At 68.4% G+C, this 27,819-nt stretch overlaps 4 protein-coding genes and 1 long non-coding RNA gene across 5 annotated transcripts; 4 read left to right on the forward strand and 1 right to left on the reverse strand.

Moving 5' to 3' along the window:
- The first annotated feature begins 431 nt into the window (after positions 1-431).
- Positions 432-4,182, forward strand: TYMP (thymidine phosphorylase). The gene is made up of 6 exons (XM_064656868.1): positions 432-687; positions 776-894; positions 1,442-1,604; positions 2,521-2,751; positions 3,456-3,596; positions 3,884-4,182. The coding sequence occupies exons 1-6, from the start codon at positions 489-491 to the stop codon at positions 4,042-4,044; spliced, it is 1,014 nt and encodes a 337-aa protein (XP_064512938.1). The 5' UTR covers positions 432-488; the 3' UTR covers positions 4,045-4,182.
- A 119-nt stretch (positions 4,183-4,301) lies between these two features.
- On the forward strand, positions 4,302-5,890 carry LOC135415214 (protein SCO2 homolog, mitochondrial). Its single transcript, XM_064656877.1, has 2 exons — positions 4,302-4,441; positions 5,071-5,890. The coding sequence occupies exon 2, from the start codon at positions 5,091-5,093 to the stop codon at positions 5,856-5,858; it is 768 nt and encodes a 255-aa protein (XP_064512947.1). The 5' UTR covers positions 4,302-4,441; positions 5,071-5,090; the 3' UTR covers positions 5,859-5,890.
- Positions 5,891-6,938: 1,048 nt separating this feature from the next.
- On the reverse strand, positions 6,939-15,786 carry NCAPH2 (non-SMC condensin II complex subunit H2). The gene is given in 24 exon segments (XM_064656894.1): positions 6,939-7,108; positions 7,186-7,335; positions 8,100-8,201; positions 8,454-8,497; positions 8,629-8,709; positions 8,788-8,848; positions 8,954-9,024; positions 9,260-9,313; positions 9,526-9,615; positions 9,618-9,632; positions 10,025-10,091; positions 10,203-10,274; positions 10,502-10,589; positions 11,120-11,181; positions 11,236-11,437; positions 11,829-11,886; positions 11,889-11,907; positions 12,065-12,136; positions 12,839-12,914; positions 13,737-13,792; positions 14,334-14,435; positions 14,522-14,545; positions 14,547-14,742; positions 15,657-15,786. Coding segments are annotated over 23 exon segments (1,800 nt in total). The 5' UTR covers positions 14,631-14,742; positions 15,657-15,786; the 3' UTR covers positions 6,939-6,958.
- Positions 9,554-13,582, forward strand: LOC135415229 (uncharacterized). Its single transcript, XR_010431017.1, has 3 exons — positions 9,554-9,647; positions 11,057-11,243; positions 13,499-13,582. It is a non-coding gene; the product is annotated as an uncharacterized LOC135415229 (long non-coding RNA).
- LMF2 (lipase maturation factor 2) lies at positions 15,738-27,744 on the forward strand. Its single transcript, XM_064656819.1, has 14 exons — positions 15,738-15,841; positions 17,015-17,268; positions 18,356-18,384; positions 19,011-19,207; positions 21,595-21,773; positions 22,471-22,609; positions 22,811-22,945; positions 23,037-23,142; positions 23,391-23,487; positions 23,562-23,744; positions 24,315-24,483; positions 25,411-25,522; positions 25,610-25,718; positions 26,635-27,744. The coding sequence occupies exons 1-14, from the start codon at positions 15,748-15,750 to the stop codon at positions 26,929-26,931; spliced, it is 2,100 nt and encodes a 699-aa protein (XP_064512889.1). The 5' UTR covers positions 15,738-15,747; the 3' UTR covers positions 26,932-27,744.
- The last annotated feature ends 75 nt before the right edge of the window (positions 27,745-27,819 follow it).

The raw sequence follows: 27,819 nt of genomic DNA on the forward strand, positions 1-27,819 counted from the left end.
TGTGCCACTGGGGTGTTGATGGAGTGCAGGTGCCAATGGGTTTTGGGTACCTATGGGGTGCCCATGGGGTGCTGGTGGGTTGTGGGAGCCTATGGGGTCCCAGTGGGGTCCTGATAGAGTGCCAATGGGTTGTGCGTGCCAGTGGGGTCCCAGTGGGGTGTCGATGGGGTGCAGGAAAGCTTGGGGTGCTCTTGCAGGCGTCAGTGGGGTGCTGATGGGTTGCCCATGGGTTGTGGGCGCCAGTGGGGTGCCCATGGGTTGTGTGGGAGCCTATGGGGTACTTACAGGGTGCCAGTGGGGTGGAAATGGGATGTGGGGTGCCCATGGGGTGCTAAAGGGGTCCAAAGGGCAGAGGTGGGTGCTGCTGGGGTGCCTATGGGTTGTGGGTGCCAATGGGGGTACCAGTGGGGTATGGGTGCCAGACGGGATGTTGATTGGATGCCAGTGGGATGCTGATGGGGCCCCAATGAGATTCCAGTGGGGCGTTGATGGGGTGTGGGTGCCAATGGAATGTGGGTGCCAAGGGAGGGTACCAACGGGGCACGGCTGCCCCGCAGATGTGCAGTGCCCTGGAGCGGGTGGGCTGCTGCATCGTGGGGCAGAGCGAGGAGCTGGCACCCGCTGACCGGGTGCTCTACGGGCTGCGGGACGTCACGGCCACCGTGGACAGCGTGCCCCTCATCACCGGTACGGGGCACGGGGGGCACGGGGACGGGCACCCCCGGCCGGGCACGGCCAGGGAGGGGGCTCAGGCGGTGACCCCCCGCCGGCACAGCCTCCATCCTCAGCAAGAAGGCGGCGGAGCAGCTCTCGGCGCTGGTGCTCGATGTGAAGTTCGGGGGGGCCGCCCTGTACCCCACCCAGGACAGCGCTCGGGAGCTGGCCCGGAGCCTGGTGAGACCCCCGCGCCCCCCGGAGCCTCCGGAGCCCCCCGGACCCCTGCTCTGGGGTTCGGGGCGCTGGGCTGGGGCACCTCTGCCCTGCCTGCTCTGCCCACTGTCCCTACCCGCTGTGCCCTCCCACTCTCTCTGTTCCTGCCCGCTCTCCTGCCCACCCTCCCTGTTGTCCCTGTCCGCCCTTATCCCTGCCTGCTGCCCCTGCCTGCTCTCCCTGCCCGTATCCCTGCCCACTGTCCCTGTCCCTTGTCACTGCCCCTCCCTACCCGCTCACCCTGCCCTCTATCCCTCTCCCCTGTCCCTGCCCGTCCCTGTCCATGCCCGCTATCCCTGTCCCTGCCTGTCCCCCGTCCCTGCCCGTCCCTGTCCCTTCCTGCCATACCTGTCCCTTCTCACTGTCCCAATCCCTGCTTGCTCTCCTGCCCACTCTCCCCGCTCGCTGTCCCTGTCCCTGTCTGTTCTTCCTGTCCCTCTCCCCGTCCCTTTCCCTGTCCCCGGCCCTGCCGGCTGTCCCTGCCCGTGTCCCTGTCGCTGTCCGTGCCCAGGTGGAGGTGGGCGCACAGCTGGGTATCCGCACGGTGGCCGTGCTGTCCCGCATGGATCAGCCCCTGGGCAGGGCCGTGGGGAACGCGTTGGAGGTGCTGGAGGCGCTGGAATGTCTGGACGGGGGCGGCCCCCCCGACCTGCGGCAGCTGGTCACGGCCCTGGGTCAGCGGGGGACAGGGAGGGGACACGGGAGGGGGGTGAGGGGGACACGGGGGGGACGGGGAGGGGACACGGGAGGGGGTGAGGGGACACGGGGGGACAGGGAGGGGACACGGGAGGGGGTGAGGGGGACACGGGGGGGACGGGGGAGGGGGACACGGGAGGGGGGTGAGGGGGACACGGGGGGACAGGGGAGGGGACACGGGAGGGGGTGAGGGGGACACGGGGGGACGGGGAGGGGACACGGGAGGGGGGTGAGGGGGACACGGGGGGACAGGGAGGGGACACGGGAGGGGGTGAGGGGGACACGGGGGGACAGGGAGGGGGACACGGGAGGGGGGTGAGGGGGACACGGGGGGACGGGGAGGGGGACACGGGAGGGGGGTGAGGGGGGACACGGGGGGGACAGGGAGGGGACACGGGAGGGGGTGAGGGGGACACGGGGGGACGTGGCCCAAGGGCGGCACACACGGGTCCCGTTCCAGTCCTGACCCCTCCCGCCCTGGGGTCCCCCCTCACACCCGGCCTTTACCCCCCCATCCCCAGGGTCCCACTCACCCCAGCCCTGAATCCCCCCTGTCCTCGGGGTGCCCCTCATCTCCAACCCTGCACCCCCCAGATTTGGGGTTGCCACTGCACCTCCCCGCCCTCGGGGTGCCCTGAACCCCCCTACCCCACGTTCCCACTCCCCTCCAGCCCTGAACCCCCCCCCAACCTTGAGTCCCTCGAAACCCTCCAGCCTCAGGGTCTCCCCCCCTCTGTCTGTTCCCCCCAAGCCCCTCCCGGGGTCCTGACCCCCCTCCCCTTCCCCCTGAGCTGTCTCCCTGTCCCAGGGGGTTGGGGGGGGGAGCAGGGGGGTCCCTGGGGGGTCCCCGCGGTGTGAGGGGGGGTCCCAGCCCGTGCCGGTTTCGGGGTGCAGGCGGGGTGCTGCTGTGGCAGTGCGGGAAGGCGGCGGGGGCCGCGCAGGGCCGGGAGCTCCTGGGGCGGGCGCTGGACGATGGCTCAGCCCGGAGCACCTTCGAGGCCATGCTGGGGGCACAGGGGGTGCCCCCCGACACCGCCCAGCGCCTCTGCAGCGGGACCCCCGCCCAGCGCCGCCGGCTCCTGGGAACGGCCAAGGTCTGCGAGGAGCTGCCCGCGCTGCAGGAAGGTGAGGGGGACCCCCACCCCGAGAGTCCAGAGTCCCCGTGCCCCCCCTCCGTTCCCATCCCCTCCTGCCCTCCCCACCTCTGCCCCCTCCGGGATCCTCAGGGCTTCCTTGGATTATTCCCCCCGAACGCCGGGGGTTCTCACCTGCACCCCCCTGCCCCCACCCCCTGTGTTTGGGGGTCCCCAAACCCCTCTGCCCCACACCCTGCACCTCTGGGTGTCCCTGAGGCTCCATCCCCCCGACCCCGAGTCCCCACCTGCACCCCCTGCCCCAAATCCCCCAGTCCTTGGGCTCTCCCAGCCCCCCCGTCCCTGACTCCCCCAGGCTGGGGGCTCCCCCCGTGCCTCTGACCCTCCCTGACCCCCCCAGGCTGGGGGCTCCCCCTCCAGCCCCCCACGTCCCTGACCCCTCCCGTTCTCCTCCCAGGTTGGGGGCTCCCCCCTATGTCTCCCATGTCTTAACCCCCCCCAGATTGGGGGTCCCCCCCCACGTCCCTGCCCTGCCCACGCAGGGGGTTCTCCCCCTGTGCACCCCATGTCCCTGACGCCCCCAACCTGGGGGCTCCCCACTCGTGCCATCCTGACCCCCCCCCCCGTCCCCCAAGCTGGGGGTTCCCCCTCGTCTCCCTGACCCCCCTGACCCCTCTGGTCCCCCCTGTCCCCCCATACGTCTCTGACCCCCCCCCTGCCCCCCGCCCCCCCCAGGCTGGGTGCAGGAGGTGCGGGCGCTGCCCCTGGCCCAGGTCCTGCACGGGCTGGGCGCGGGGCGGGCGCGGGCCGGGGACCCCGTGGACCCCCTGGTGGGCGCCGAGCTGCTGGTGGGAGCGGGGCAGCACCTGCGGGCAGGTAAGGGGGCTGGGGGGGGCTCAGGGACCCCCAAACCCCCTGATCACTCCCTGGTGTCCCCCCCAGGCGAGCCGTGGGTGCGGGTGCACCACGAGGGGGTAGGAAGGGTCCGGGGAGGGGGAGACGTGGGGGGCTCTCTGACCCCCCATAAATCCCCCACGTCCCCCCCCTCCCCAGGCGCCCCGCGGCTGCGAGTGCACCACGAGAGCGCGGGTGGGGGTCTATGTGCGGGTCTGTGGGGGGCTCCCAGACCCCCGTAACCCCCCCATGCCCCCCCTCCCCTGCAGGCGAGCCGTGGCTGCGGGTGCACCACGAGGGGACCCTCGGCGCGGGGGGGCGGCGGGCGCTGCAGGACGCGCTGTGCCTCGGCCCGGAGCCCCCCCGGGACCCGCCGCCGCTGGTGGCCGAGACCGTCGTGCCCGAGGGGGCCGCCCCGGCCCCCCAATAGGGCCCATTTTGGGGGGGGGGGGGTCGGGATTTCCTCCCCCTTCCCCCCCCCGGGGGTCCCGCGCGGGGCGGCGGCGCCACCTGCTGGTGGAGGCGAGGCCTGCAGGGCGCGAGGCCACGCCCCTCTCCCTTCGGCCACGCCCCCTGCCGCCAAGGCCACGCCTCCTCCCCAACAAGCCGCGCCTCTCCCGCTCGAGCCACGCCCCCGCCCGGCTCCTCTCTCCCAGGCCACGCCCCCTTCGGTCCCGATCACGCCTTCTTTCGATCAGGCCACGCCCCTTTCAGTCCAGGCCCCGCCCCCTCCCCGCTCTCCCCCCTGCCAGTTCCGGTTCCGGCGGCGCCGGCGCGGCCGCAGCGGGAGGAGAGTCCGGGGACGGGGCGGGGGTCGGAGAGAGAAGGTGAGCGGGGCTGGGGGAGCGGGGCTGGGGGAGCGGGGCTGAAGGTACCCGGGGCCGGGGGGCAGCGAAAGGGACGGGGCTGAGGGGTCAGAGAGGTCCTGGGGGTCACTGAGAGCAGCGGGAGGAGCGGGATGAGGGGTCACGGGGCATCTGGGGCGCTGGGCTGGGGGTCGGGGGTCGGCAGAAGAGGGAGGGGCAGGGTGGGGCAGGAGGAGCAGCAGGACACAGGGCGGGGGTCACAGGATGGGTGGGGGTTGAGATGGGGGGTCAGGACAGCAGGAGAGGGTCGAGGGGTATCTGGGGGTCAGGGGGCAGCAGCAGGAGGGAAGGGTCAAGGGGGTCCTGGGGGTCTGGGCTGGGGGGAGGAGCGGGATGAGGGGTCAGGGGGTGTTTGGGGGTCAGGGCTGGGCGGTCAGAGGGTCCCTGGAGGTCAAGGTTGGGAGGTCAAAGGGGCAGGAGGAGGAGTGGGCTGAGGAACCAGGGAGGGGCGGGACGGGGGTCCAAGAGCAGCGGCAAACAGGGTTGGGGGCTGAGGGTGGGTGTGGCAGTGCTGGGGGCTCCAAGACCACCTGGGGGCGGGGGCGGCTTTACCTCGCACCCCTCTGACCCTCCCGCGCCCCTCCCCACAGCCCGCACCGCCCCCGCCGCGATGCTGCGAGCCCTGCGCCCCTGCCACCCCCTGTGCCACCCCCTGTGCCACCCCCTGTGCCACCGCCCCCCATCGCAGTCCCGGAGCGCCGGCCCCGCTGCTCCGGAGCGCCCCGAGCCCCCGCGGCTGCCGCTGTGGCAGCGAGCGGCGGTGGCGGGGGCGGTGGCGGGGCTGGCGGGGGCGGGCTGGCTGTACCTGCGGCGGGAGAAGGAGCGGCGGCTGCGGCAGCGGCGGCTCCGGGACCTGCGGGCGCTGGCGCTGGGCCAGGGCGACTTCCAGCTGCAGGACACGAACGGAGCGCCCCGCTCCCGCGCCGACCTGCTGGGCCGCTGGGTGCTGCTGTACTTCGGCTTCACGCACTGCCCGGACGTGTGCCCCGAGGAGCTGGAGAAGCTGTGCCGGGCCGTGGAGCTGCTGGAGGCCGTGCCGGGGCTGCCGCCGGTGCAGCCGCTGTTCATCACGGTGGACCCGGCGCGGGACGACGCGGCGGCGCTGGGGCGGTACCTGCGCGACTTCCACCCGCGCCTGCAGGGCCTCACCGGCACCCAGGAGCAGGTCCGGGCGGCCGCCGGCGCCTTCCGCGTGTACGTGAGCGCCGGGCCCCCCGACCCCGACGGGGACTACGTGGTGGACCACTCGGTGCTCACCTTCCTGCTGGGCCCCGACGGGCTGGTCCGGGACTGCTACGGCCGCTCCCGCACGGCCGAGGAGCTGGCAAGGAGCGTCAGGGGGCACATGGAGAGCTACGAGCCGCTGCCCCCCGGGTGACCGGGAATAAAGGGCGGGGGGAACCCCCGGAATGGGCCTGGTGTGGTTTGAGGGGGGAGAAGGGGCAGAGGGAGGGTGGTGACATCCAGGGTTGTCGTGGGGAGGGACCTCCGACAGAGCCCAGTGACCCCCGGGGGTGTCACTTGGGAACCGAGGGACCCCCAGCAGAGCCCAGGTGTGTCCAGTGGGGGTGGGAGGGACCCCCTGACAGAGCCCAGTGACCCCCAGGGGTGTCACAGGGGGAGGGAGGGGCCCCTGTGGCCCCCACCCAGGTGTGTCTGCTGGAGAAAGGGACTCCTGACAGAGCCCAGTGACCCCAAGGGTGTCACCTGGGGAGGGAGGGACCTGTAACAGACCCCACTGTGGCCCCCCAGGTGTGTGTCATGTGGGGACAGAGACTTCAGGTGGGCAGGTGGAGGGACCCCTGACAGATCTCAGTGTGTCCCAGGTGTGTTCTGGGACCAGGAAACGACCTTTGAGAGACCTTGGTGCTCCCCAGGCGTGTCCCAGGGGTAGGGAGGGACCCCCAATAGGCCCCAGTGCCCCCCAGGAGTATCCCAGAGGGAGGGAGGGACTCCTAACAGACCCCACTGTGGCCCCCCAGGAGAGACCGCAGGTAGGTGGGTGGATGGGCCCTCAAAGCCCCTGTTGCCCCCAGGACTGGTTGGGGGGCTCTGTGAAGGTAAGTGAAGTGACTGCCCCCTCCACCCCCTGCAGCCCCCCAGGGACCCTCCTAATGAGGAGGGAGAGCAGGAGCAGGTGAGTGAGGTGACCCCTCTAGCCCCCCTGGACCCTCCCCACGAGGAAGGAGGCCTTGTGTAGGTTTGTGGAGTGACCCCTCCCACCTGCAGTCCCCCAGGACTGTCCTGTGGGGAGGGAGGACCCCACACCCTGGAGCTGCCAGGACCCTCCCCACAAGGAGGGAGAACAGGGGTAGGTGGGCAGAGGGACCCCAGGCAGTCCCCAGGACTGTCCCCTGGGGTGGCACCCCACAGGCAGGTGAGCGGAGCGACCCCAACAGCCCCCGTACCAGCCCCCGCCACCCCCCACCAAAGACACCTTTCCCTCACTCTCCACGGCTGCTCCTGCACACGGGGGGTTTATTGGGGGTGGGGGTCCCTGAGGGAGGGGGGCTGGAAGCCCTGGAACCTCTCGTGGGCGGGGCGCAGGGTGAGCAGCCGCAGCCGCGCCGTGTCCAGCGCCGCCTCCAGCCCCTCGTCCTGCTCCAGCTCCACCACCCCGTCGTTGGCCTGGGGAGGGGGGCACGGGGGTGGGCGGGGGTCCCGCGCACCCGGGGACCCCCTCGGCCCCCCCCCCGAGTCCTTACCAGCTGCAGCGAGGCCAGCAGGTACCGGCACACCTCGAAGGGGGGCTGCCCGGCCACCAGGCTGGCGAGGGAGTGCCACCGCCCCAGCCCCCCGCAGCGCCCCGCCAGGGCCAGCCCGTACTCCCGCATGTCGAAGGGCGCCCGGGCCTCCTGCGGGCACGGGGGGCACGTCAGGGCGGGCAGGGACGGGCTGCCAGGGCCCCACTGGGGCACTGCCCTCCCCAGGAGGTCCGTGCCCACCACAGTCCCTGCCTGCCTCTGCCCCCTGTCCCCACTGTCCCACCCATGGAGTCCCTGCCCTCCCTGCCCAACCTCTTCCCTGCCCACCTCAGCCCCCTGTCCCCAGTGTCCTGTCTGGGGATCCCTGCCCTCCCTGGGTGATCCCTGCCCATCCCAGTCCCTGCCCACCCCAGCCCCCTGTGTCCCCCTGCCCTCCCTGGTGGTCCCTGCCCAGCTGGAGGTCTCTGCCCCAGCCCTGGGGGTCTCTGTCCCAGCCCCTGCCCTCCCAGGGGTCCCTGTGCCAGCCCTTGGGGTCCCTGTGCCAGCCCTGAGGGTCCCTGCCTTCCCGGGGGTCCCTGCCCCAGCCCTGGGGGTCCCTGCCCCAGCCCTGGGGGTCCCTGCCCCAGCCCTGGGGGTCCCTGCCCCAGCCCTGGGGGTCCCTGCCCTCCTGGGGGTCCCTGCCCTCCTGGGGGTCCCTGCCCTCCCGGGGGTCTCTGCCCTAGCCTTGGGGGCCCCTGCCCTCCCGGGGGTTCCTGCCCCAACCCTGGGGGTCCCTGCCCTCCCGGGGGTCCCTGCCCCAGCCCTGGGGGTCCCTGCCCCAGCCTGGGGGTCCCTGCCCTCCCGGGGGTCCCTGCCCCAGCCCTGGGGGTCCCTGCCCCAGCCCTGGGGGTCCCTGCCCTCCCCGGGGTCCATGCCTGCTCCTGCAGCAGTGGCTCTATCCGCTCCTCCCAGCGCCGGATGTGCTGGGACAGCTCCGTCTCCTGCGCGAACTTCTGGGAGCTGGCCATGAACAGCTCCTGTGGGGACAGGGCAGTGCAGGGGGGCACCCCCAAACCTCAGGGGACACCCCAACTCTCCTGGGGGCACCCCAACCCTCCCAGGGAGACCCCAACACTCTGGGGGTCACCCCACCCTCCTGGGGGCACCTTGACCCTCAGGGGACACCCCAATGCTTTGGGGGCTCTCCGACCCTCCTGAGGGCATCCCCAACCCTTTGGGGGGTACCCCAACCCTCTGGGAGCACCCCCCCTCCCCACACTGGCACCTACCACGTTCCTGCGCACCAGCTCCTCGTATCCCAGCTCCGGGGAGTCTGTGGGAAAAGGGGGTCACGGTGGGGGCAGGGGGCACAGCACACAACTACACCCCCACACCTTTGGGGGGCACAGGGGACCTGCCAGGGACAGATGGGGTGGGGAATCTGGGGGAGGATCAGCAGCTCACCCAGGGATCCTTCTCCCAGCTCCTCTGGCACCTCGGGCTCCACATCCTCCTCCACATCCTCATGCTCCACAAAAGCATCATCTGCTGGGATGGGGAGACCCCTCAGTGCCCCCTGGGCCCCCCCCAGCCCTTGGAGGGGGGAATTTGGGGTGCCAGTACCTGCCCCTTGGTCGCAGTCAGCCCCACGCTCCTGCTCCAGCTCTGGCTCCCACAGTGGCTCCTGGAGGAAGGGGAACAGCCCTGAGCACACCCTGAAGACCTCCAGAGCCCCGGGGGGGGGGGCTGGTGTCCCTCTGCCCCCCAATTTACCCCCCAGCCCACTCACCCCCTGGCTCCTGAGCTTCCTCTGTGCCGCCAGCCGCTCCTTCAGCTGCCGCCAGTACAGCACTTCCAGGTCTGCCGGGACACAGGGATGGGGAACACGGATCTGGAGAGCACCCGCACCCAGCAGAGCCCCCCCGGCACACCATGGTCTGGGGGGGCCTTCCCAGGCTCGCCTTGCACGGTTTTGGGGTGCCCTTCCCCTCCATCCTCCCCCCACTGCAGAATCCAGGCCCTGGTCTCCCCTGGGACTGGGGACTGTGGGAGATTCCACCCTGAGGGTGCCACCTGTGCCACGTGCCCCCCTCACCTGCGAAGGTGGGGCCTTTCCTCCTGGTTTTCCGGCTGTCTGTGACGTTGTTGTCTGGGGGGAAGAGATTGGGAATCACTGGATGGCAAATCCATGGAATTGTTGAGGTTGGAAAAGCCTTCTGAGCCCGTGGAGTCCCCCCAGCACTGCCACGGCCACCCCTGCCCACGTCCCCACGTGCCACATCCACGGGGCTGTTCAATCCCTCCGGGTTTTTAAATCCTCCTGAATTCCGATCCCGGCAGGATCCCGTGGGAACCACTCACAGGCTGCAGAGAACCACCTCATGAAGTCCTGGAGCTTCCTCGGGCCCCTCCTCTTCCTCTTGCCTCCCACCATGTCGTCCAGGTTGCGGACATCAGGAAGGGCCTCCCTGCAGGTGACACAGGTGACACAGGTGACACAATGGCACTGGGGGCACGGCCACCCCGAGGGGCCGGGATGGGAAGGGGCCCCTTCCCACATCCCTCTGGATGTCATGGGGCTGGGAATGACCTGTCATGGGAAGGGGACACTGAGGGACACGTGGCTGAGAATGACCTTCGTGGGGCTGGGAATGACCCGCTGTGGGACTGGGAATGACCCGCTGTGGGACTGGGAATGCTAAGGGATGTGTGGCTGGGAATGACCATCTGTGGGCCAGGAAGGCCCCTCCACGGGGCTGGGAATGAGCTGCTGTGGGCCAGGAAGCCGAGCTGTGCTGTCCCTGCACCCCAACCCCCCTGGAGCACCCCCCCCTTCCCCGGCACCCCTCCCAAAAATTACCTTTCCTAAACGGCTTCTCCTCGGAGTCTCCGAAGGGGTCGAGGCTCTGCCACGGATCTGGCACCTCCTGGCACAGGGGTGAGGATGGAGCACAGATCCCCTGGGATCCCCCCACTGTCCTGGGGGGGGGTCACATCCCACCTGGACTCCAGAGCCCCCCGCTCCAGGCCCCCCTTACCTTGCTGTGGGCTCTGGGTCCTGGCTGGGGGGGTTTCTCCCGCAGGACGTATCCCCGTGTCCGGGGTGAACTCTGGGACACAGAGAGGGACAGTGAGGGCTGGTACCTGCAGGGCTGGGGGCTCTGGGGGTCCAGAGGTTGCAGAAGGAGGGGGGGGGCTCTGGGAAAGGAGTGAGGAGTGGCGGGGAAGGAGCGAAGGGATGTGGGGGAAGGAGCGAGGGGATTCCAGGGCCCAGGGAAGGAGTGAGGGGCTCCAGGGCAGGAGCAGGGGCAGCCCCCCAAGCCCTGCCCACACGGACCCTCTGTGCCTCAATGTGTTCATTCGGGGCCAGAGTCACTTCCACGTCGTCCCCCAGGGCCCCGGGAATGTCGTTGTCATCATCTGGTCTGCAGCACCTGGGGGGGAACAGGCAGAGGCTGGAGAGGCTTCTGGAGGCTTCCAGCCTGGCTACCAAAGAATTCCCTGGGTGCTTCTCCTGCCAGGGCCGAGGGGCACCAGAGGGCAGGAGAAGGGAATCATGGAGTTGGTTGGGTTGGAAAGTCCCTCTGAGCCCATGGAGTCCAACCAAGGCACTGCCAAGGCCACCCCTGACCCACGTCCCCAAGTGCCACATCCACAGGGCTTTGAAATCCCTCCAGGGATGGGGACTCCACCCCTGCCCTGGGCAGCCCCTGCCAAGGCCTCACCACCCTTTCCAGCAACAAATTCCTCCTCAGCCCCAACCTGACCCTCCCCTGGCCCAGCCTGAGGCCGTTTCCCCTTGGCCTGGCCCTTGTTCCCTGGCAGCAGAGCCCGACCCCCCCCCGGCTCCCCCCTCCTGGCAGGTGTCTCTCCTCACCCTCCTCCTCTCCAGCATTCCCAGACAGACACATGGACACAAGGACAACCACCTGGATCCCCCTCAGCCAGGTGACACCGCTCACCTGCCTCCTCAGAGAAGCTCAGTGCCCGGATTGGAGCCACGCTGGCACTCGGATGCTCCCACACCAGGACCAGATCCCGGAGCTCTGCCAGGGCACAGCGACAAGTGACAGTGAGAGGTGAGTGGCCCCCCCACAGACACCCCCCCGGAGCCCCCCAGGTACCTGTGGCTCTCCTGGGGCTGCCCAGGCGCTGCTCCTGCAGGTGTGTGGGGGAGAGCCCTGCCAGCTCCAGCAGGAACGCTCCCGTGGCGTGGGGGGTGCAGGTGTTCATCCGGAAATCCTTCCGGCTCGCCAGGACCTCCCCTCTCAGGCTGCGGGAACATCCTGTCAGGGACCCCCCTCACCAGGCTGGGGGGTCCCTAAAGCCCCCCTGCTCCAGCCTGGGCTCACCCCAGCCCTTTCACCGGCACGGTCCTGTCTGGATTGCCCTGCACATCCCTGGGACCCTCCTGCCTCCCACCAGAGGCAGATCCCAACAGGAATTGTGCAGCCATGGGGCTTATCCTGAGGGACTGAGGGATCCCGAATAGAGCAGGGGAGGGGGACGTTGGGTGCTCCCACCCAAGGGTCCCGACTGGAGCAGGAGAGGAGACACAGGACACTCTAACCCAGGGATCCCAGCTGGAGCAGAGGAGGGGGAACCCCCCAGCAATGGGGGGACACAGTCCCCCCACCCAGAGGTGGCTGGGGGGGTGGTGGCACCTCAGCAGGGGGTTTTCCTTCTTCTCCATCTCTTCCGGGGGGACCAGAGACATGGGGTCAAGGGAACGACGTTCACAGCCTGGCAGGGTAAGGGAATATGGGAAGGAGCCTGGGAAAGGCCCTGGCACAGGGTGTCACTGTCCCCAAGGCCACCACTCCTGCTGGAATGGCCCTGGGATTCACCCAGGAAAACCCTTCCACAGGGAGGGATATGAAAGGAGACGGGTCCCTCTTACACTGGGCCGCTGATTGCTGCTCATGTCCACGCTGGCCTGGCTGGTGTCCTTGATGTCATCCAGGGACAGGAACTGCCGGGAGAGCCACGGCAGTGTCACCCCCGGCACACCGAGGGGTCCCACAGGAGCAGGGCAGGGGGACACGGGACATTCCACCGAGGGGTCCCACAGGAGCAGGGCAGGGGGACACGGGACATTCCCACCGAGGGGTCCCACAGAAGCAGGGCAGGGGGACACGGGACATTCCCACCGAGGGATCCCACAGGAGCAGGGCAGGGGGACACGGGACATTCCCACCAAAGGATCCCACAGGAGCAGGGCAGGGGGATCCAGAACATTCCCACCGAGGGGTTCCCACAGGAGCAGGGCAGGGGGACACAGAACATTCCCACCGAGGGGTCCCACAGGAGCAGGGCAGGGGAAAGGGGACATTCCCACCGAGGGATCCCACAGGAGCAGGGCAGGGGGACACGGGACATTCCCACCGAGGGATCCCACAGGAGCAGGGCAGGGGTCACAGGACATTCCCACCGAGGGATCCCACAGGAGCAGGGCAGGGGGAAAGGGGACATTCCCACCAAAGGATCCCACAGGAGCAGGGCAGGGGGATCCAGAACATTCCCACCGAGGGATCCCACAGGAGCAGGGCAGGGGGATCCAGAACATTCCCACCGAGGGGTCCCACAGGAGCAGGGCAGGGGGAAAGGGGACATTCCCACCGAGGGGTCCCACAGGAGCAGGGCAGGGGGACACGGGCCACAGGACCCCCCTCACCTGCTCCTGCACGTCTGTGAAGGTGGCATCGTCGTCCCGGCCGTCGGGTCTCAGGGAGGTGGGCAGCTTCTCCCTCCTGAGGGAAAAACGTGGTCAGGATCCACGGGACGGGTGGGAGAGGGGGCTGAAGGGGTGGGGAGAAGCAGGAGGTCACACCCCGAATCCCAGGGGCAGTTCTGGGCCCTCAGACAGGAAAGACCTGGAGGGGCTGGAGCGTGTGCAGGGAAGGGAAGGGAGCTGGGAAGGGTCTGGAGCAGCAGGAGGGGCTGAGGGAGCTGGGGGGGCTCATCCTGGAGCAAAGGAGGCTCAGGGGGGGACCTTCTGGCTCTGCAAGTCCCTGCCAGGAGGGGGGAGCCGGGGGGGGTCGGGCTCTGCTGCCAGGGAACAAGGGACAGGCCAAGGGGAAACGGCCTCAGGCTGGGCCAGGGGAGGGTCAGGTTGGACACCAGGAGGAATTTCCTCATGGAAAGGGCTGTCCAGCCCTGGCACAGCTGTCCAGGGCAGGGGTGGAGTCCCCATCCCTGGAGGGATTTCAAAGCCCTGTGGATGTGGCACTTGGGGACATGGTCAGGGGTGGCCTTGGCAGTGCCTTGGTTGGACTCGATGGGCCCAGAGGGATTTTCCAACCTCCAGGATTCTGTAATCCCATGATTTTTGCAGATCCACACTGTGGGACACAAGGCAGAGCTGCTGGAGACAAACTGCACGTGGCAGGTAAAAATAAACAACTAAAAATGGCCAATCATGCAGGAGCCACCAGATCTCATTGGGAATGGGAAGGGAATGGGAATGGGAATGGCCAGTGATGATGGGAGCACCGAGGCAGAGACCCACAGCAGTGTTTCCATGGGGCAGCAGCCCCAGCAAAACTCCCTCTGGAAGGGAAATTCCCACTTACTTTTTATTGGAGATGCAGTCAAGTGCCTGGCAGACAAGCATGTACAGGTACTCCACCTGGAAAACAGCACCTGGAGCTGGGAAAGGTTGGGAGCAGCTTCCAGGAAAGCTACCCCACCCGATGAACCACCCTCCCCCCACCTCCCATTATCTCAGGACAGCTGGAGTTCAATTCCATGAATTCTTGTTGTTCTTTTCCCTGTTTCAGCCATCCTGAGGCCAGATTTGGGGAAATCCCTGGAATTTTCCAAAGCTAGTTTGAAAGGTCTAGTGGAAGGTGTTCCTGCCCGTGGCAGAGGATTGGTACTGGATGGGCTTTAATGTTCTTCCAACCCAAACCATCCCGTGATTTTACGAGGAAATAAGATTTTATATCCCACCCTCTGCAGAAAAATGGAAGAACAGCAAAATCCCTGCCCTTTCCCGGGCTGCCAACACCTACAAAGGAATTAAATTTAGGAAGGGTAAATCCCTTTGTTCCCGTTAATCATTTAACTCGGGTCTCTCAAAGCCAAGGGGGGGATTCCAGGGTGACCCCACGGAGCTCAGGGCTCGTGGAATGGGCCTGGGCTGCAGCAGGGCCCCCCTGGGTGCTCACCTTCCTGCTGTAGATGCAGGCAGAGCCCTGGATCAGCAGCGCCGCCTCCGTGAAGTTCATGGTGGTTCTCCCGTTGTCGAAGGAGATGCAGATCTGATCCAGCTGGGAAGGGCAGGGACGGACAGGCTGAGTCCCAGGGGGATGTGGGGGTGGAAGGGAGGGGGACGGGGCCAGGAGCCCCCCGTTACCTCCTCCAGGTACTCCCCGAGCTGGGGCGGCCACGTCCACCTCCCAGTTCTTGGTGAGGTCCCGGATGGGCTGGAGCAGGTGCAGGAATCGCGATTCCACCTCCTCCATGGCGGGATCCCGGCGGAGACACCCGGGGGGGCTCAGACCAAACAGCTCCGGACAGGGGATGGGGGCAGGTCAGTGGGATCCCGGGAGAGCTGGGGCAGGAATCCCAGATCAGCTGAGTTCAACGGAAAGGCAGCAATTCAGGTGATGTGGGATCACTGAGGCTGGAAAATCCTGACCCTGATCCTGATCCCAATCCCGATCCCAGCCCCAATCCTCACTCTGATACAATCCCAACCCCACCCAGACCCCACTCCCAATCCCAACCATGGATCACAACCCCAGTTCTGTTCCTGACCCTGATCCAGACCCTGCCACCAACCCCAATCCTGATTTTGACCCAGTCCTGACGCCAATCCCAATCCCAACCCGGGGTCACAACCCCGACCCTGACCCTGATCCCGATCCCAACCCCAATCCCGACCCTGACTCCAACCTTGACCCCCATCCAATCCCGACCCCAATTCCAACCCCACTCCCCAGACCGACCCCAACCCCGGATCCCAACCTCAATCCCGACCCCGACCCAATCCCACTCTCGACCGCATTCCCAACCCTGATTCTGACCCCCGACCATGATCCTGCCCCTGATCCTGATCCCAATCCCGACCGCATCACAATCTCGACCGCGGATTACAACTCTAGTCCTTATCCCAACCTTGATCCCGATTCTGATCCAGATCCAGTTCCGGTCCCGACGCCACTCCCAACTCCGATCCCAGTCCCGATCCCTATCCCCAACCAGATCCCATCCCCAATCCCGACTCCAATCCCGATCCCGAATCACAACCCTAGTTCCCGTTCCCCCTCACTCCCCTCTCTCTCCCATCCCCTCCCCGCTCCCCTCCCCTCTCTCTCCATCCCCTCTCTCCCATCCCCTCTCTCTCCCATCCCCTCTCTCTCCCATCCCCTCTCTCTCCCATCCCCTCTCTCTCCCATCCCCTCTCTCCATCCCCTCTCTCTCCATCCCCTCTCTCTCCCATCCCCTCTCTCCATCCCCTCTCTCTCCCTCCCCTCTCTCCCCCTCACTGCTCGCTCCCCGCCGCCATGTTCGCGTTTCCCGCGCGCGCCGCGCCGTGACGTCATCGTTGCGCGCCGCGGGGGCTCAGGGGGGGCCGCCATGGCGGAGGCGGCGCGGCCGCGGGCGCTGTTCCTGGCCGGGCTGGCCGCCGTCTATGTGGCCGCTTTCGGCTCCCTCTACGTGCAGATCCCCGGTACCGCGGGGGGAGGGACAGTCGGGGGCCGCGGGGGAGGGCCCGGGCAGCGCCGGGATGGGGCTGGGGGGGGTAGGGGTCGGGGGTCGGGAGGGTCGGGATGGGCGGGACGTGGCCGGTGGAGCCGGGATGGGGACGGGAGAGTCGGGACAGAGCCAGGACGGAGCTGGGACGGGTCCGGTAGAACCGGGATGGAGCCGGGGCAGAACTGGGAGGAGTCCAACAGAACGGGGATAGAGCTGGAAGGGGTCCAGTAGAACCGGGATGGAGCCAGGCCGGGTCCGGTAGAACCGGGATAGAAGCAGGGATGGGGCCGGTGGAGCCGGAATGGAGCCGGTACAGAGCCGGGACGGGTCCAATTGAACCGGGATAGAGCCGGGGATGGGGCAGGTAGAACCAGGAGAGAGCCAGGACGGGGCCGGTAGAGCCGGGATGGAGCCAGGGATGGGGCCGGTAGAGCCGGGATGGAGCCAGGGATGGGGCCGGTAGAACCGGGATGGAGCCAGGGATGGGGCCGGTACAGAGCTGGGGCGGGTCCGATAGAACCGGGATAGAGCTGCACGGGCAGGTAGAACTGGGATGCAGCCGGGATGGAGCTGGAACGGGCCAGTAGAACTGGGATAGAGCTGGGAGTGGGAGCAGTAGAGCCGGGACGTGACCAGTGGAGTCGGGAGTGGGACTGGTGGAGTTGGGATAAAGGCTGGAACGGGGCCGGTGGAGCCGGGACAGAGCCGGGACGGGGCTGACAGACCCCCTCGGGGCCGCAGGGCCGCCCCTGCCATCCTATTTCCCTCCCCATAACCTGATCTCTCCCTTACTGGGAAGACCAGGACTACTGGGGAGCAGCTCCTCTGCCCCCTCCACCCTCCTCAGGGGTCCGGGGGGTGCTCGGGCCCCCCCTGGGCCCCCCAGCCCCCTGCCCGCAGCAGGCAGAGGGGTCACCTCTGTCCACGTGGCCGGGCTGGCTGTGGCAGCCCCTGGGCTGCACCCGGGCTCTGCCCACTGGCTCCCGGTTCCAGCTGGGAAGCTGGGATGGGGACAGCCCGGAGCCCCCCAGTCAGCACATGGACGAGCCGGAGGTGCCGCAGGGATGAGGCCGAGGTGCTGCCGGGGGGCTCCCGGCCGCGCCGCCCCGCTTTTCCTGGGAATGCCTGACTGGCGCTCCCGTTGCAGGGCTGTACGGCAGGGAGGGGATCCTGCCGGCCCGCAGGGTGCTGCGGCTCAGCGGGAAGGGGCTGTGGGAGCAGCTCCGGGACTCCCCCACCCTGCTGTGGCTCAGCCCGCGCCTGGGGCTGGACACGGAGCAGGGCATGGAGCTGCTGTGCCTGGTGGGCATCCTGGCGTCCCTCGGAGCCCTGCTGTGCGAGTCCATGCGGGATTGCCTGGTCTTCGCCCTGCTCCGGGTGCTCTACCTGTCCCTCTACCAGGTGAGGGGCTGGGGGGGGTCCCTGGAGGGGGGTGGCACCGTCCTGTGAGCTCCTGGTGTGCTCAGATTCCCTCGTGGGGCTGGGGAAGGCGTTGGGAGATACAGTCAGGGAATCCCAGGAAGGTTTGGGCAGGAAGGGAATTTTAGTCCCGTCCCAATCCAGCCCCAGGGGCAGGGACACTTTCCACTAGCCCAGGTTGCTCCAGCCTGGCCTTGGACTCTTCCAGGGATCCAGAGGCAGCCACAGCTTCTCTGGGAGATTCATTCCAGCCCCTCCCCACCCTCACAGCCAACAATTCCTTCCCCATATCCCATCTAACCCTGCCCTCTGGCACTGGGAAGCCATTCCCTGTGTCCTGTCCCTCCATCCCTTGTCCCAAGTCCCTCTCCAGCTCCAGGCCAGGTTGGACAGGGCTTGGAGCTACCTGATCCAGTGGAAGGTATCCCTGCCCATGGCAGGGATTTGGACTGGGATGGGATTTAAGGTCTCTTACCACCCAAACCATTCCATGATTCCATGAATCCTCCCTCCTGCCACCCCGGGAGCTCCAGTGAGTCAGAGCCGGCTGCTGTGGGGGGAGGAGGAGGGTTTATCTTCCCTCTGGAATCAGGGAATTACAGAGGGATAAATCACCCGTGTTTGGCCATCCCCCCCTGGGGTAGGGAATCGTCACCTCCCAGGGTGGGGGCTGTCCCCTTGGAATTCTGTATCCCGGTGTGGCTCTGGCTGTTCTGGGCCCCTTCCCTCCTCACTCCCTTCCCTCCTCACTCCCTTTTACGGCAATGCTGGAAGCACATCCCTGGAAGCACATCCCTGGAAGCACATCCCTGCTCCTCCCCCGGGCTGGGCTGTGGGCAGGGAACACTCCCAGTGTGGAATGGCCCCCCCGGGACCCCCCCCTCCCCCCGAGCATTCCCGGGCTGTGATCCCAGTGCTGCTGTTCCCACGGCTCCTTGGGATTGGCCTGGAGCCCCGTGCTGGGAAAGGAGCTGGGGGGGGCCAGGGGGGGCTGTGCCCACCACTCTCCATGTGGGGAAGGGTCTGGGGGTCAAACCTGCCCCACTCACCCCCCGCTCCCTCTCCACAGGTGGGACAGGTCTTCCTGTACTTCCAGTGGTGAGTCAGACCCCCCATCCTTTGGGCCTTCTGGGGGGGCTGTGGGGGGCTCGGAGCTGGGGGAGATGTCCTGCACCCCCTGCAGCCCCCAGGGTGGGGGGCACAGCAGGATGGGGGCTCTGGGTGCTGGGCAGGGGGCACAAGGGGGTGGGGGACTGTGGGGACCACAGTGGGGGGGCACAGCAGGATGGGGGCTCTGGGGAGCAGGGCAAGGGGCACAGTGGTGTGGGGGGCTCTGGGGACCAGGATGGGGGCTCTGGGGGTCAGAGATGGGGGCTTGGCAGGACAGGGGCTCTGGGGACCAGGATGGGGGCTCTGGGGGTCAGGGATGGGGGCTTGGCAGGACAGGGGCTCTGGGGACCAGGCAGGGGGCACAGGGCACTGGGATGAGGGGCACGGTGAGACAGGGGCTCTTGGGACCAGGGCAGGGGGTGTGGGGGGCTCTTGGGACCAGGGGGGGGATATGGGGGGCTCTGGGGGACAAGGCCAGGGGACACAGTGGGACGGGGGGCACAAGGAGCCGGAGTCCCCAGCCCCATGTAGGGGGGGGTCTGTCTCCCCCGAGGGGGGCAGGACAGGCCCTGAGGGGTGCGTGGCACTGGGGGTTCAGCTCTGTACCCCCCCAGGGACAGCCTGCTGCTGGAGACGGGGTTCCTGGCCGTGCTCGTGGCCCCCCTGCGCCTGCTGAGGGGGGGGTCCCCCTCCTGGAGACCCCACGACCCCGTCACCTTCTGGGGGGTGCGGTGGCTCCTCTTCCGCCTCATGTTCGCCTCGGGGGTCGTGAAGCTGAGCAGCCGCTGCCCCACCTGGTGGGGGCTCACAGGTGAGGGGGGGGTTTAGGGGCTCACAGGTGAGGGGGTGGGTTTGGGGGCTCACAGGTGAGGGGGTGGGTTTGGGGGCTCACAGGTGAGGGGGGGGGTTTGGGGGCTCACAGGTGAGGGGGTGGGTTTGGGGGCTCACAGGTGAGGGGGTGGGTTTGGGGGCTCACAGGTCAGGGGCAGTGGGTTTGGGGGGCTCAGGTGAGGGGGTGGGTTTGGGGGGCTCAGGTGAGGGGCAGTGGGTTTGGGGGGCTCACAGGTGAGGGGGTGGGTTTGGGGGGCTCACAGGTGAGGGGGTGGGTTTGGGGGCTCACAGGTGAGGGGGGGGGTTTGGGGGCTCACAGGTGAGGGGGGGGGTTTGGGGGCTCACAGGTGAGGGGGTGGGTTTGGGGGCTCACAGGTGAGGGGGTGGGTTTGGGGGCTCACAGGTGGGGGGGGGTTTAGGGGCTCACAGGTGAGGGGGGGGGTTTGGGGGCTCACAGGTGAGGGGGTGGGTTTGGGGGCTCACAGGTGAGGGGCAGTGGGTTTGGGGGGCTCACAGGTGAGGGGGGTGGGTTTGGGGGCTCACAGGTGAGGGGGGTGGGTTTGGGGGCTCACAGGTGAGGGGCAGTGGGTTTGGGGGACTCACAGGTGAGGGGGGTGGGTTTGGGGGCTCACAGGTGAGGGGGGTGGGTTTGGGGGCTCACAGGTGGAGGGGGGTTTAGGGGCTCACAGGTGAGGGGCAGTGGGTTTGGGGGGCTCACAGGTGAGGGGGGTGGGTTTGGGGGCTCACAGGTGAGGGGGTGGGTTTGGGGGGCTCAGGTGAGGGGGTGGGTTTGGGGGGCTCACAGGTGAGGGGGTGGGGTTGGGAGCTCACAGGTGAGGGGGGGGTTTGGGGGCTCACAGGTCAGGGGGTGGGCTTGGGAGGCTCAGGTGAGGGAGTGGGTTTGGGGGCTCACAGGTGGGGGGGGTTGGGGGCTCACAGGTGAGGGGGTGGGTTTGGGGGCTCACAGGTGAGGGGGTGGGTTTGGGGGCTCACAGGTCAGGGGCAGTGGGTTTGGGGGGCTCATGGAGGGGGTGGTTGTGGAGGCTGACAGGTGAGGAGGGTGGGCTTGGGGGGCTGACAGGTGAGGAGGGTGGGTTTGGGGGGCTCAGGTGAGGGGCAGTGGGTTTGGGGGCTCACAGGTGAGGGGGGTGGGTTTGGGGGCTCACAGGTGAGGGGCAGTGGGTTTGGGGGACTCACAGGTGAGGGGGGTGGGTTTGGGGGCTCACAGGTGAGGGGGGTGGGTTTGGGGGCTCACAGGTGGAGGGGGGTTTAGGGGCTCACAGGTGAGGGGCAGTGGGTTTGGGGGGCTCACAGGTGAGGGGGGTGGGTTTGGGGGCTCACAGGTGAGGGGGTGGGTTTGGGGGGCTCAGGTGAGGGGGTGGGTTTGGGGGGCTCACAGGTGAGGGGGTGGGGTTGGGAGCTCACAGGTGAGGGGGGGGTTTGGGGGCTCACAGGTCAGGGGGTGGGCTTGGGAGGCTCAGGTGAGGGAGTGGGTTTGGGGGCTCACAGGTGGGGGGGTTGGGGGCTCACAGGTGAGGGGGTGGGTTTGGGGGCTCACAGGTGAGGGGGTGGGTTTGGGGGCTCACAGGTCAGGGGCAGTGGGTTTGGGGGGCTCATGGAGGGGGTGGTTGTGGAGGCTGACAGGTGAGGAGGGTGGGCTTGGGGGGCTGACAGGTGAGGAGGGTGGGTTTGTGGGGCTCAGGTGAGGGGCAGTGGGTTTGGGGGCTCACAGGTGAGGGGGTGGGTTTGGGGATTCACAGGTCAGGGGGGTGGGTTTGGGGGCTCACAGGTGAGGGGGGGGTTTAGGGGCTCACAGGTGAGGGGCAGTGGGTTTGGGGGGCTCACAGGTGAGGGGGTGGGTTTGGGGGCTCACAGGTGCGAGGGGGTGGGTTTGGGGGGCTCACAGGTGAGGGAGGGGTGGGTTTGGGGGGGCTCAGGTAAGGGGAGTGGGTTTGGGGGGCTCACAGGGGGGTGTTTGTGGAGGCTGACGGGTGAGGCAGGGTGGGTTTGGGGGCTCACAGGTCAGGGGGGCTCAGAGGTGAGGGGGGTGGGTTTGGGGGGCTCACAGGTCAGGGGGGTGGGTTTGTGGGGGGCTCACAGGTCAGGGGGGTGGGTTTGGGGGCTCACAGGTCAGGGGGGCTCACAGGTGAGGCGGGGTGGGTTTGGGGACTCACAGGTCAGGGGGGTGGGTTTGTGGGGGGCTCACAGGTGAGGGGCTGCAGGTCTGGGGGGGCACAGCCGTGCCCCCACACTCGAGGGGATGGCAGCCCCTGCCCCAGGCCGTGCCCCCCGGGCAGCCCTGTGCTCTGGGGCGCTGGGCCCTGCTCCCTGGGGGCTGCCCCTGCCCTGAGCCCCCCGTGCCCCCAGCGCTGACGTACCACTACGAGACGCAGTGCATCCCCACGCCGGGGGCCTGGCTCGCCCACCAGCTGCCCGTGTGGTTCCAGAAGCTCAGCGTGGTGGCCACCTACGTCATCGAGGTGGCCGTGCCCGTGCTCTTCTTCACGCCCCTGCGCCGCCTGCGCCTCTTCGCCTTCTACTGCCAGGTGGGGAGGGGGCACCGAGGGACCCCCGGGGTGGGGGGGTCACCAAGGGGCCCACCGGGGCTGGGGGTGGGCTCCTGGCTGTGGGGGTGCTGGGAGAGGGGGTGGTTGTGCCACTGATGGTGGTGGGGGGGGTGCCCAGTGCCCTCTGCTCTGCAGCCCCATGACCCCCTCAGCTCTGGGACCCCCGGGACCCCCTTATGCCACACCTCGTGCTGAGGGGACCCCGGGGGGGCTCCCCAGGGGCTGGGGGTTGGCTCCTCGCTCTGTGGGCACTGGGACACAGGGTGGCCGTGCTGGTGCTGGTGGTGTTGGGGTGCCCAGTGTCCTCTGCCCCCCAGCCCTGTGACCCCCTTGAGCCCCCCTCGTGCAGGGGTGTCTCCAGGGGGACTCCCCTCGGGCAGGGGGTTGGCTCTCTGTGGGCAGTGGGATGTGGGGTGGCCGTGCTGCTGCTGGAGGGATGTCCAGTGTCCTCTGCCCTCTGTCTCCATCACCCCCCAGCCCTGTGAGCCCCCCAGGCCCCCTCTCATGCTGGGGGGTGCCCAGGGGGTCTCCCCAGAGGCTGGGGGTCGGCTCCTCGCTCTGCTGTCACTGGGGGATGGGATGGTGGTGCTGGGGGGGGTGCCCAGTGTTCTTTGCCCCCCAGCCCCGTGCCCCCCCAGCCCTGTGACCCCCCCACCCCACCCCTGCTCCCCCCCAGGTCCTGCTGCAGGTGCTCATCATCCTCACGGGTAACTACAACTTCTTCAACGCGCTCACCATCGTCCTGGCCTTCTCCCTGCTGGACGAGGAGCACGTGGGGCGCTGGCTGGGGCGCCCCAAGAAGCGGCAGGGCAGCGGTGAGACCCCCAGGACCCCCGGGTTGGGGGGGGCTGGTCGTTTCTGGGGTGAGGAGGGGACAGGGGACAGGTGACGTTGTGGCTCCACTGTGGGAGCTGCTGCCAGCACGGCCCCTCCCCACCCCCATGGGACACCCTGGGAGGGCTCAGGGAGGTTTGGGGGGGTTCCCAGCCCAGCTCTGAGCCCCCCAACCCTCCCAGCCTGGCCCCCCAGCCTGGGCTCTGTGCTGGCCACGCTGCTGGAGCTCAACACCTACGGGCTCCTGCTCTACTGGACCGTGCAGTACTTCGGCCTGGAGATCAACTGGGACAAGAAGCTGCTGGACTCCAAAGTGGGTATGTCCAGGGGGGCTGCTGACCCCTCAGCCCCCACCCTGGGGGGCTGGAGAAGCCCCTCCCTGATGCCACAGCTTTCCCTTGGCTCCAGCCTTCACCTACCACGAGTTCACGACGTGGCTGCGGACGGTGACGCTGCCGCTGGTGGGGGTGGCCTTCCTGTCCCTGTCCTGGGAGATCCTGCTGGCCATGTACCGGTGGGTGTCGGGGGGCACTGGGGACCCCCGGGGTGCCCTGAGGGTGTGGGAGACCCCTGGGTGCTGGGGGAGCTGGGAGGGGGCTCTGGGAGCTGGGAAGAGGGTGATGCAGCTCCGGGAGTTGGGAGTGTTGGAGCAGTCAAGCACAGCATGGGGGGGCTCTGAACCCCTCAGCTCACAGCTGGAGCCCCCCCAGACCGGGGGGTGGTGCCTCTTTGTCCCCTGAACGCCCCATTCGTGCCCCCCAGCTGTGCCTGTGTCCGTGGATGCTTCTGGAAGCTCTGGGCCACCCTCCAGTGGGCCATCATGGCCACGGCCACCGTCAGCTTGTTCGCCGTCAGCCTGGTGAGGGGTCGGGGTGTGGGGGGCTCTGGGGGACCCCCCGAGCCGCGGTGACAGCCCCCTCCTGCCCCCGCCAGGTGCCCTTCACCTACATCGAGCACGAGTCCAACGGGAAGCTGTGGCCCGGCGTCCACCGGCTGTTCGGGGCGGTGGAGCGGTTCCAGGTGGTGAATTCCTACGGGCTGTTCCGCAGGATGACGGGCGTCGGGGGGCGGCCCGAGGTGGTGCTGGAGGGCAGCTACGACGGGCACAGCTGGACGGTGAGCGTGGGGCGGGCACGGGATGGGCACGGGGGGTGGAAGCCAAACCCTCCCCCAGCGCTGCCAAGGCCCCCGCTGAGCCGTGTCCCCAACTGCCACATCCACAGGGCTTGGAAATCCCTCCAGGGATGGGGACCCCACCCCTGCCCTGGGCAGCCCCTTCCCATGTCTGACAGTCCCTTCCAGGAATGTTCCCGATATCCAGCCTAAACCTCCCCTGGCACAGTTTGAGGCCGTTTCCTCTTGTCCTGTCACTTGTTCCCTGGTTCTAGAGCCACCCCCAGGTCCTTTCCCTGCCGGGCGGTTTTCCTGCCACCCTTTCCCACATTGCCCCGTTTCCCCCTGGAACGCTGCCCGGGGCTGTGAGGTGTCCCTGTCACAGAATCCCGGGATGTTTGGGTGGGAAGGGACCTTACAGACCACCCAGGTCCACCCCCGTGCCATGGGCCACCTTCCCCTGGAAGCTTCCCCCTGGCTCGTTCCCCTCTGGAGCCCCCGGGGTGGGCACTGGTGACTCTGGGGGTGGGTGGGGGGCTCCATATCCCGGTGCCAGCCGCTGCCATCCCGCAGGAGATCGAGTTCATGTACAAGCCCGGGAACGTGAGCGCGGCGCCGGCCGTGGTGGCCCCGCACCAGCCCCGCCTGGACTGGCAGCTCTGGTTCGCTGCCCTGGGGCACCACCACGGCAGCCCCTGGTTCAGCGCCCTGGTGCTGCGGCTGCTGCAGGGCCAGCGTGATGGTGAGGGCCAGGGGGGCACGGGGGGCACAGGGCGGGGGGCCCGGGGGGCTCTGGGGACGGATCGGGGCGTCCCCGTGGTGGTCGGGGTGTGCTCACAGTGGGCTGTGGTGTTGTCCCCCTGCAGCACTTTGGGGGGTGTCCCTGCAGTGGTTTGGGATGTCCCCCCGCAGCAGCAGTTTGGGGGGTCCCTGTGGCAGTTTGGGGGGTCCCTGTGGCAGTTTGGGGGGGTCCCTCCGGTTCATTTTGGGTGTCCCTGCAGTAGTTTGGGGTGTCCCTGCAGTTCTTTTTGGGTGTCCCTGCAGCAGTTTGGGGTGTCCCTGCGGCAGTTTTGGGTGTCCCTGTGGCAGTTTGGGGTGTCCTTGTGACAGGTGGGGTGTCCCTGCGGTTCATTTTGGGTGTCCCTGCAGTGGTTTTGGGTGTCCCTGCAGTGGTTTTGGGTGTCCCTGCAGTAGTTTGGGGTGTCCCTGTGGCAGTTCGGGGTGTCCCTGTGGCAGTTTGGGGTGTCCCTGCAGCAGTCTGGGGTGTCCCTGTGGCAGTTTGGGGTGTCCCTGTGGCAGTTTGGGGTGTCCCTGTGGTTCGTTTGGGGTGTCCCTGCAGCAGTTTGGGGTGTCCCTGTGGCAGTTTGGGGTGTTGCTGCAGTGGTTTTGGGTGTCCCTGTAGCAGTTTGGGGTGTCCCAGCAGTTTGGAGTGGCCCCATGGCAGTTGGGGTGTCCTGCAGCGTTTAGGGGTGTCCCCCCACAGAATTTCAGGATGTCCCCATGGAGGTTCAGGGTGTCCCCCTGCAGCATTTCAGGGTGTCCATGTGGAGGCTCAGGGTTGTCCCTCCTTTGTTTTGGGGTGTCCCTGTGGTGGTTTGGGGTGTCCCTGTGGTGGTTTGGGGTGTCCCCCTGCAGCAGTGTTGGGTGCCACTGTTTGGCTGTCCCGCAGTGATCCGGCTGGTGCAGGTGGACGAGTCCCGGTACCCGTTCAGCGCCCGCCCGCCCACCTTCCTGCGGGCCCAGCTCTACAAGTACTGGTTCACGGGCCCCTCGGAGGGCAGGTGAGCGGGGACGGGGCCCCCTGCACCCCAAACCCCCAGTGGTTTGGGGGTGAGATGTGGGGGCTCAGCTGAGCTGCCCCTCCCCAGCCCGGGCCCGGCGCCGTGGTGGCGGCGGCAGCACGTCCAGGAGTTCTTCCCCACCGTGTCCCTGGGAGACCCCACGCTGGAGAGCCTGCTCAGCCAGCACGGCCTCAAGGTGGGCTGGGGGGGCCTTGAACCCCCTCCCTGCGCCCTGCCCTCCTTCCTTCGTGCCCCTGATCCCCCTGCCTTGATCCTGAACCCCCTCCCTGCACCCTGATCCTCCTCCCTGGGCCTTGCCCTCCTTCGTTCATGCCCCTGATCCCAGTGCCTTGATCCTGAACCCCCTCCCTGCACCCTGATCCTCCTCCCTGGGCCCTGCCCCCCTTCCTTCATGCCCCTGATCCCAGTGCCTTGATCCTGAACCCCCTCCCTGCACCCTGATCCTCCTTCCTGGGCCCTACCCCCCTTCCTTCCCTGCCCCTGATCCCCCTGCCTCGATCCTGAACCCCATTCCTGGGCCCTGAACCCCCTTCTTTCAACACCCCTGATCCCCCTTCCCTGGCCCCTGAGCCCCCTCCCTGGCCCCTGACCCCCTTCCTTCATACCCCCACCTGGCCCCTGACCCCCCTGCTTCACCCCTGACCCCCTTCCTTCATACCCCCACCTGGCCCCTGACCCCCCTGCTTCACCCCTGACCCCCCTTCCTGGCCCCTGAGCCCCTTTTCCTCACCCCTGATGCCCCTGCCTTCCTCCTGATCTTCTCCATGGCCCCTGAGCCCCCTTCCCTCACCTTCCCATGCCCCCAGCCTCCCATCCTTCGCCTCTCACTCTCTCCCTGACCCCAACTCCCCTTCCCTTTCCCTTTGCCCTCCCCATCCCTTCCTTTGCCCCTGACACCCCTTGACCCCCTTCCCTCACCCCAACACCCTTCCCTAACCTTGATCCCCCTCCTTGACCCCTGACCCCCCTCTTCCCTCACCCCAACCTCCTCCGACCCCCTTCCCTCACCCCTGACCCCCCTTCCTCATCTCCCCTGGCCCCTGCCCCCTTCCCTGCCCCCTTCCCTGGCCCTGACCCGCTGTCTCCCGCAGGACAAGCCCCCCGTGCGGCGCCGGTCGGAGGCGGCCCTGCCGCGGCTCCTGGGCTGGGTCCGGGGCCTGGCCCGGCCCTTCTCGGGCCCCGCCCTGCTCTGGACCCTCTACCTGGTGGCCGCCACCGTGGGGGTGCTGCGGGCCCTGGGCCCCCGGGCACGGGGGGGGCCGCCCCCCGCCCGCCACAAGGCCCGGGGGGAGCGGGGGGAGCGCAACGGGGTGCGGGGAGAGGGGCGGGGCCGGGCGGGGGGCGAGGGCCACGGGGAGGGGCGGCCCGGCCCCAAGAAGAAGAAGTAGCACCCGCAGCCCCCCGCCCGTGTGCCAGCCCCGGGGGGGCCCTGGGTGGGGGGTGTCAGCTGAGCCCCGCCCCGGGGGGCTCCCGCTGTTCTCCCCCCAGTGCCTTCAGCACGGTGTGGCCATGCGGGGGGACCCTCCCCACTGCCTTGGGGACCCCTCCCTGCGGCCCGGGGACAGCTGGGGACCCCTCCCCACTGCCCAGGGACCCCTTGGGGACCCCTCCCTGCGGCCCGGGGACTGCTGGGGACCCCTCCCTGCAGCCTGGGGACCCCTCCCTGCGGCCCGGGGACCACTGGGGACCCCTCCCCAGTGCCCAGGGACCCCTTGGGGACCCCTCCCTGCAGCTGGGGACCACTGGGGACCCCTCCCCACTGCCCAGGGATCTCTTGGAGACCCCTCCCCACTGCTTGGGGAGCACTCCCTGCAGCCCAGGGACTGCCGGGGACCCCTCCCCGCTACCCAGGAAGCCCTTGGGGACCCCTCCCCACAGCCTGGGGACCGCTGGGGACCCCTCCCCACTGCCCGGGGACCCCTCCGGGCCCCGCAAGGACAGGGGGGTTCGATGTGGCTGGGGGTGCTCAGCACAGATGGGGGGCTCCTTGCCAGCAGGATAGAGCAGTTTGGGCAGTGCCAACCCTCCTCCTTACCCTGCCCAGCCCCTCAGGTGCCCCCCGGGCAGTTTGGGGTGGCTCCCCCCCGTGTCCCCCACCCCGATGGGCTCTGCCCATCCCGCGCTTCCCCCCCCGGCTCAGCCCCAAGCTCAGAGGTCCAGAGGTTTCCTATAATTTTCTAAATAAAGCCTTTGACATTCCAGCCCCACGGCTCTCCTGGGATTTGGGGGGCTCCTGGGCCCTGTCCTGCCCCCCCGTACCTGGGGTGACCCCCTGT

Source organism: Pseudopipra pipra, chromosome 5, assembly GCF_036250125.1.
Source record: "Pseudopipra pipra isolate bDixPip1 chromosome 5, bDixPip1.hap1, whole genome shotgun sequence".
Classification (NCBI taxonomy): domain Eukaryota; kingdom Metazoa; phylum Chordata; class Aves; order Passeriformes; family Pipridae; genus Pseudopipra; species Pseudopipra pipra.

Excerpts from the sequence above, each read along its gene's own strand:
- TYMP (XM_064656868.1), top strand. The coding sequence starts at position 489 with ATGGGGTGTGGGTGCCAATGGAATGTGGGTGCCAAGGGAGGGTACCAA. Across the intron at positions 688-775 it reads CAGCGTGCCCCTCATCACCG|CCTCCATCCTCAGCAAGAAG; the intron begins GTACGGGGCACG and ends CCGCCGGCACAG. Across the intron at positions 895-1,441 it reads GGGAGCTGGCCCGGAGCCTG|GTGGAGGTGGGCGCACAGCT; the intron begins GTGAGACCCCCG and ends GTCCGTGCCCAG.
- LMF2 (XM_064656819.1), top strand. The coding sequence starts at position 15,748 with ATGGCGGAGGCGGCGCGGCCGCGGGCGCTGTTCCTGGCCGGGCTGGCC. Across the intron at positions 18,385-19,010 it reads GTCTTCCTGTACTTCCAGTG|GGACAGCCTGCTGCTGGAGA; the intron begins GTGAGTCAGACC and ends GTACCCCCCCAG. Across the intron at positions 21,774-22,470 it reads TCTTCGCCTTCTACTGCCAG|GTCCTGCTGCAGGTGCTCAT; the intron begins GTGGGGAGGGGG and ends GCTCCCCCCCAG.
- LOC135415214 (XM_064656877.1), top strand. The coding sequence starts at position 5,091 with ATGCTGCGAGCCCTGCGCCCCTGCCACCCCCTGTGCCACCCCCTGTGC.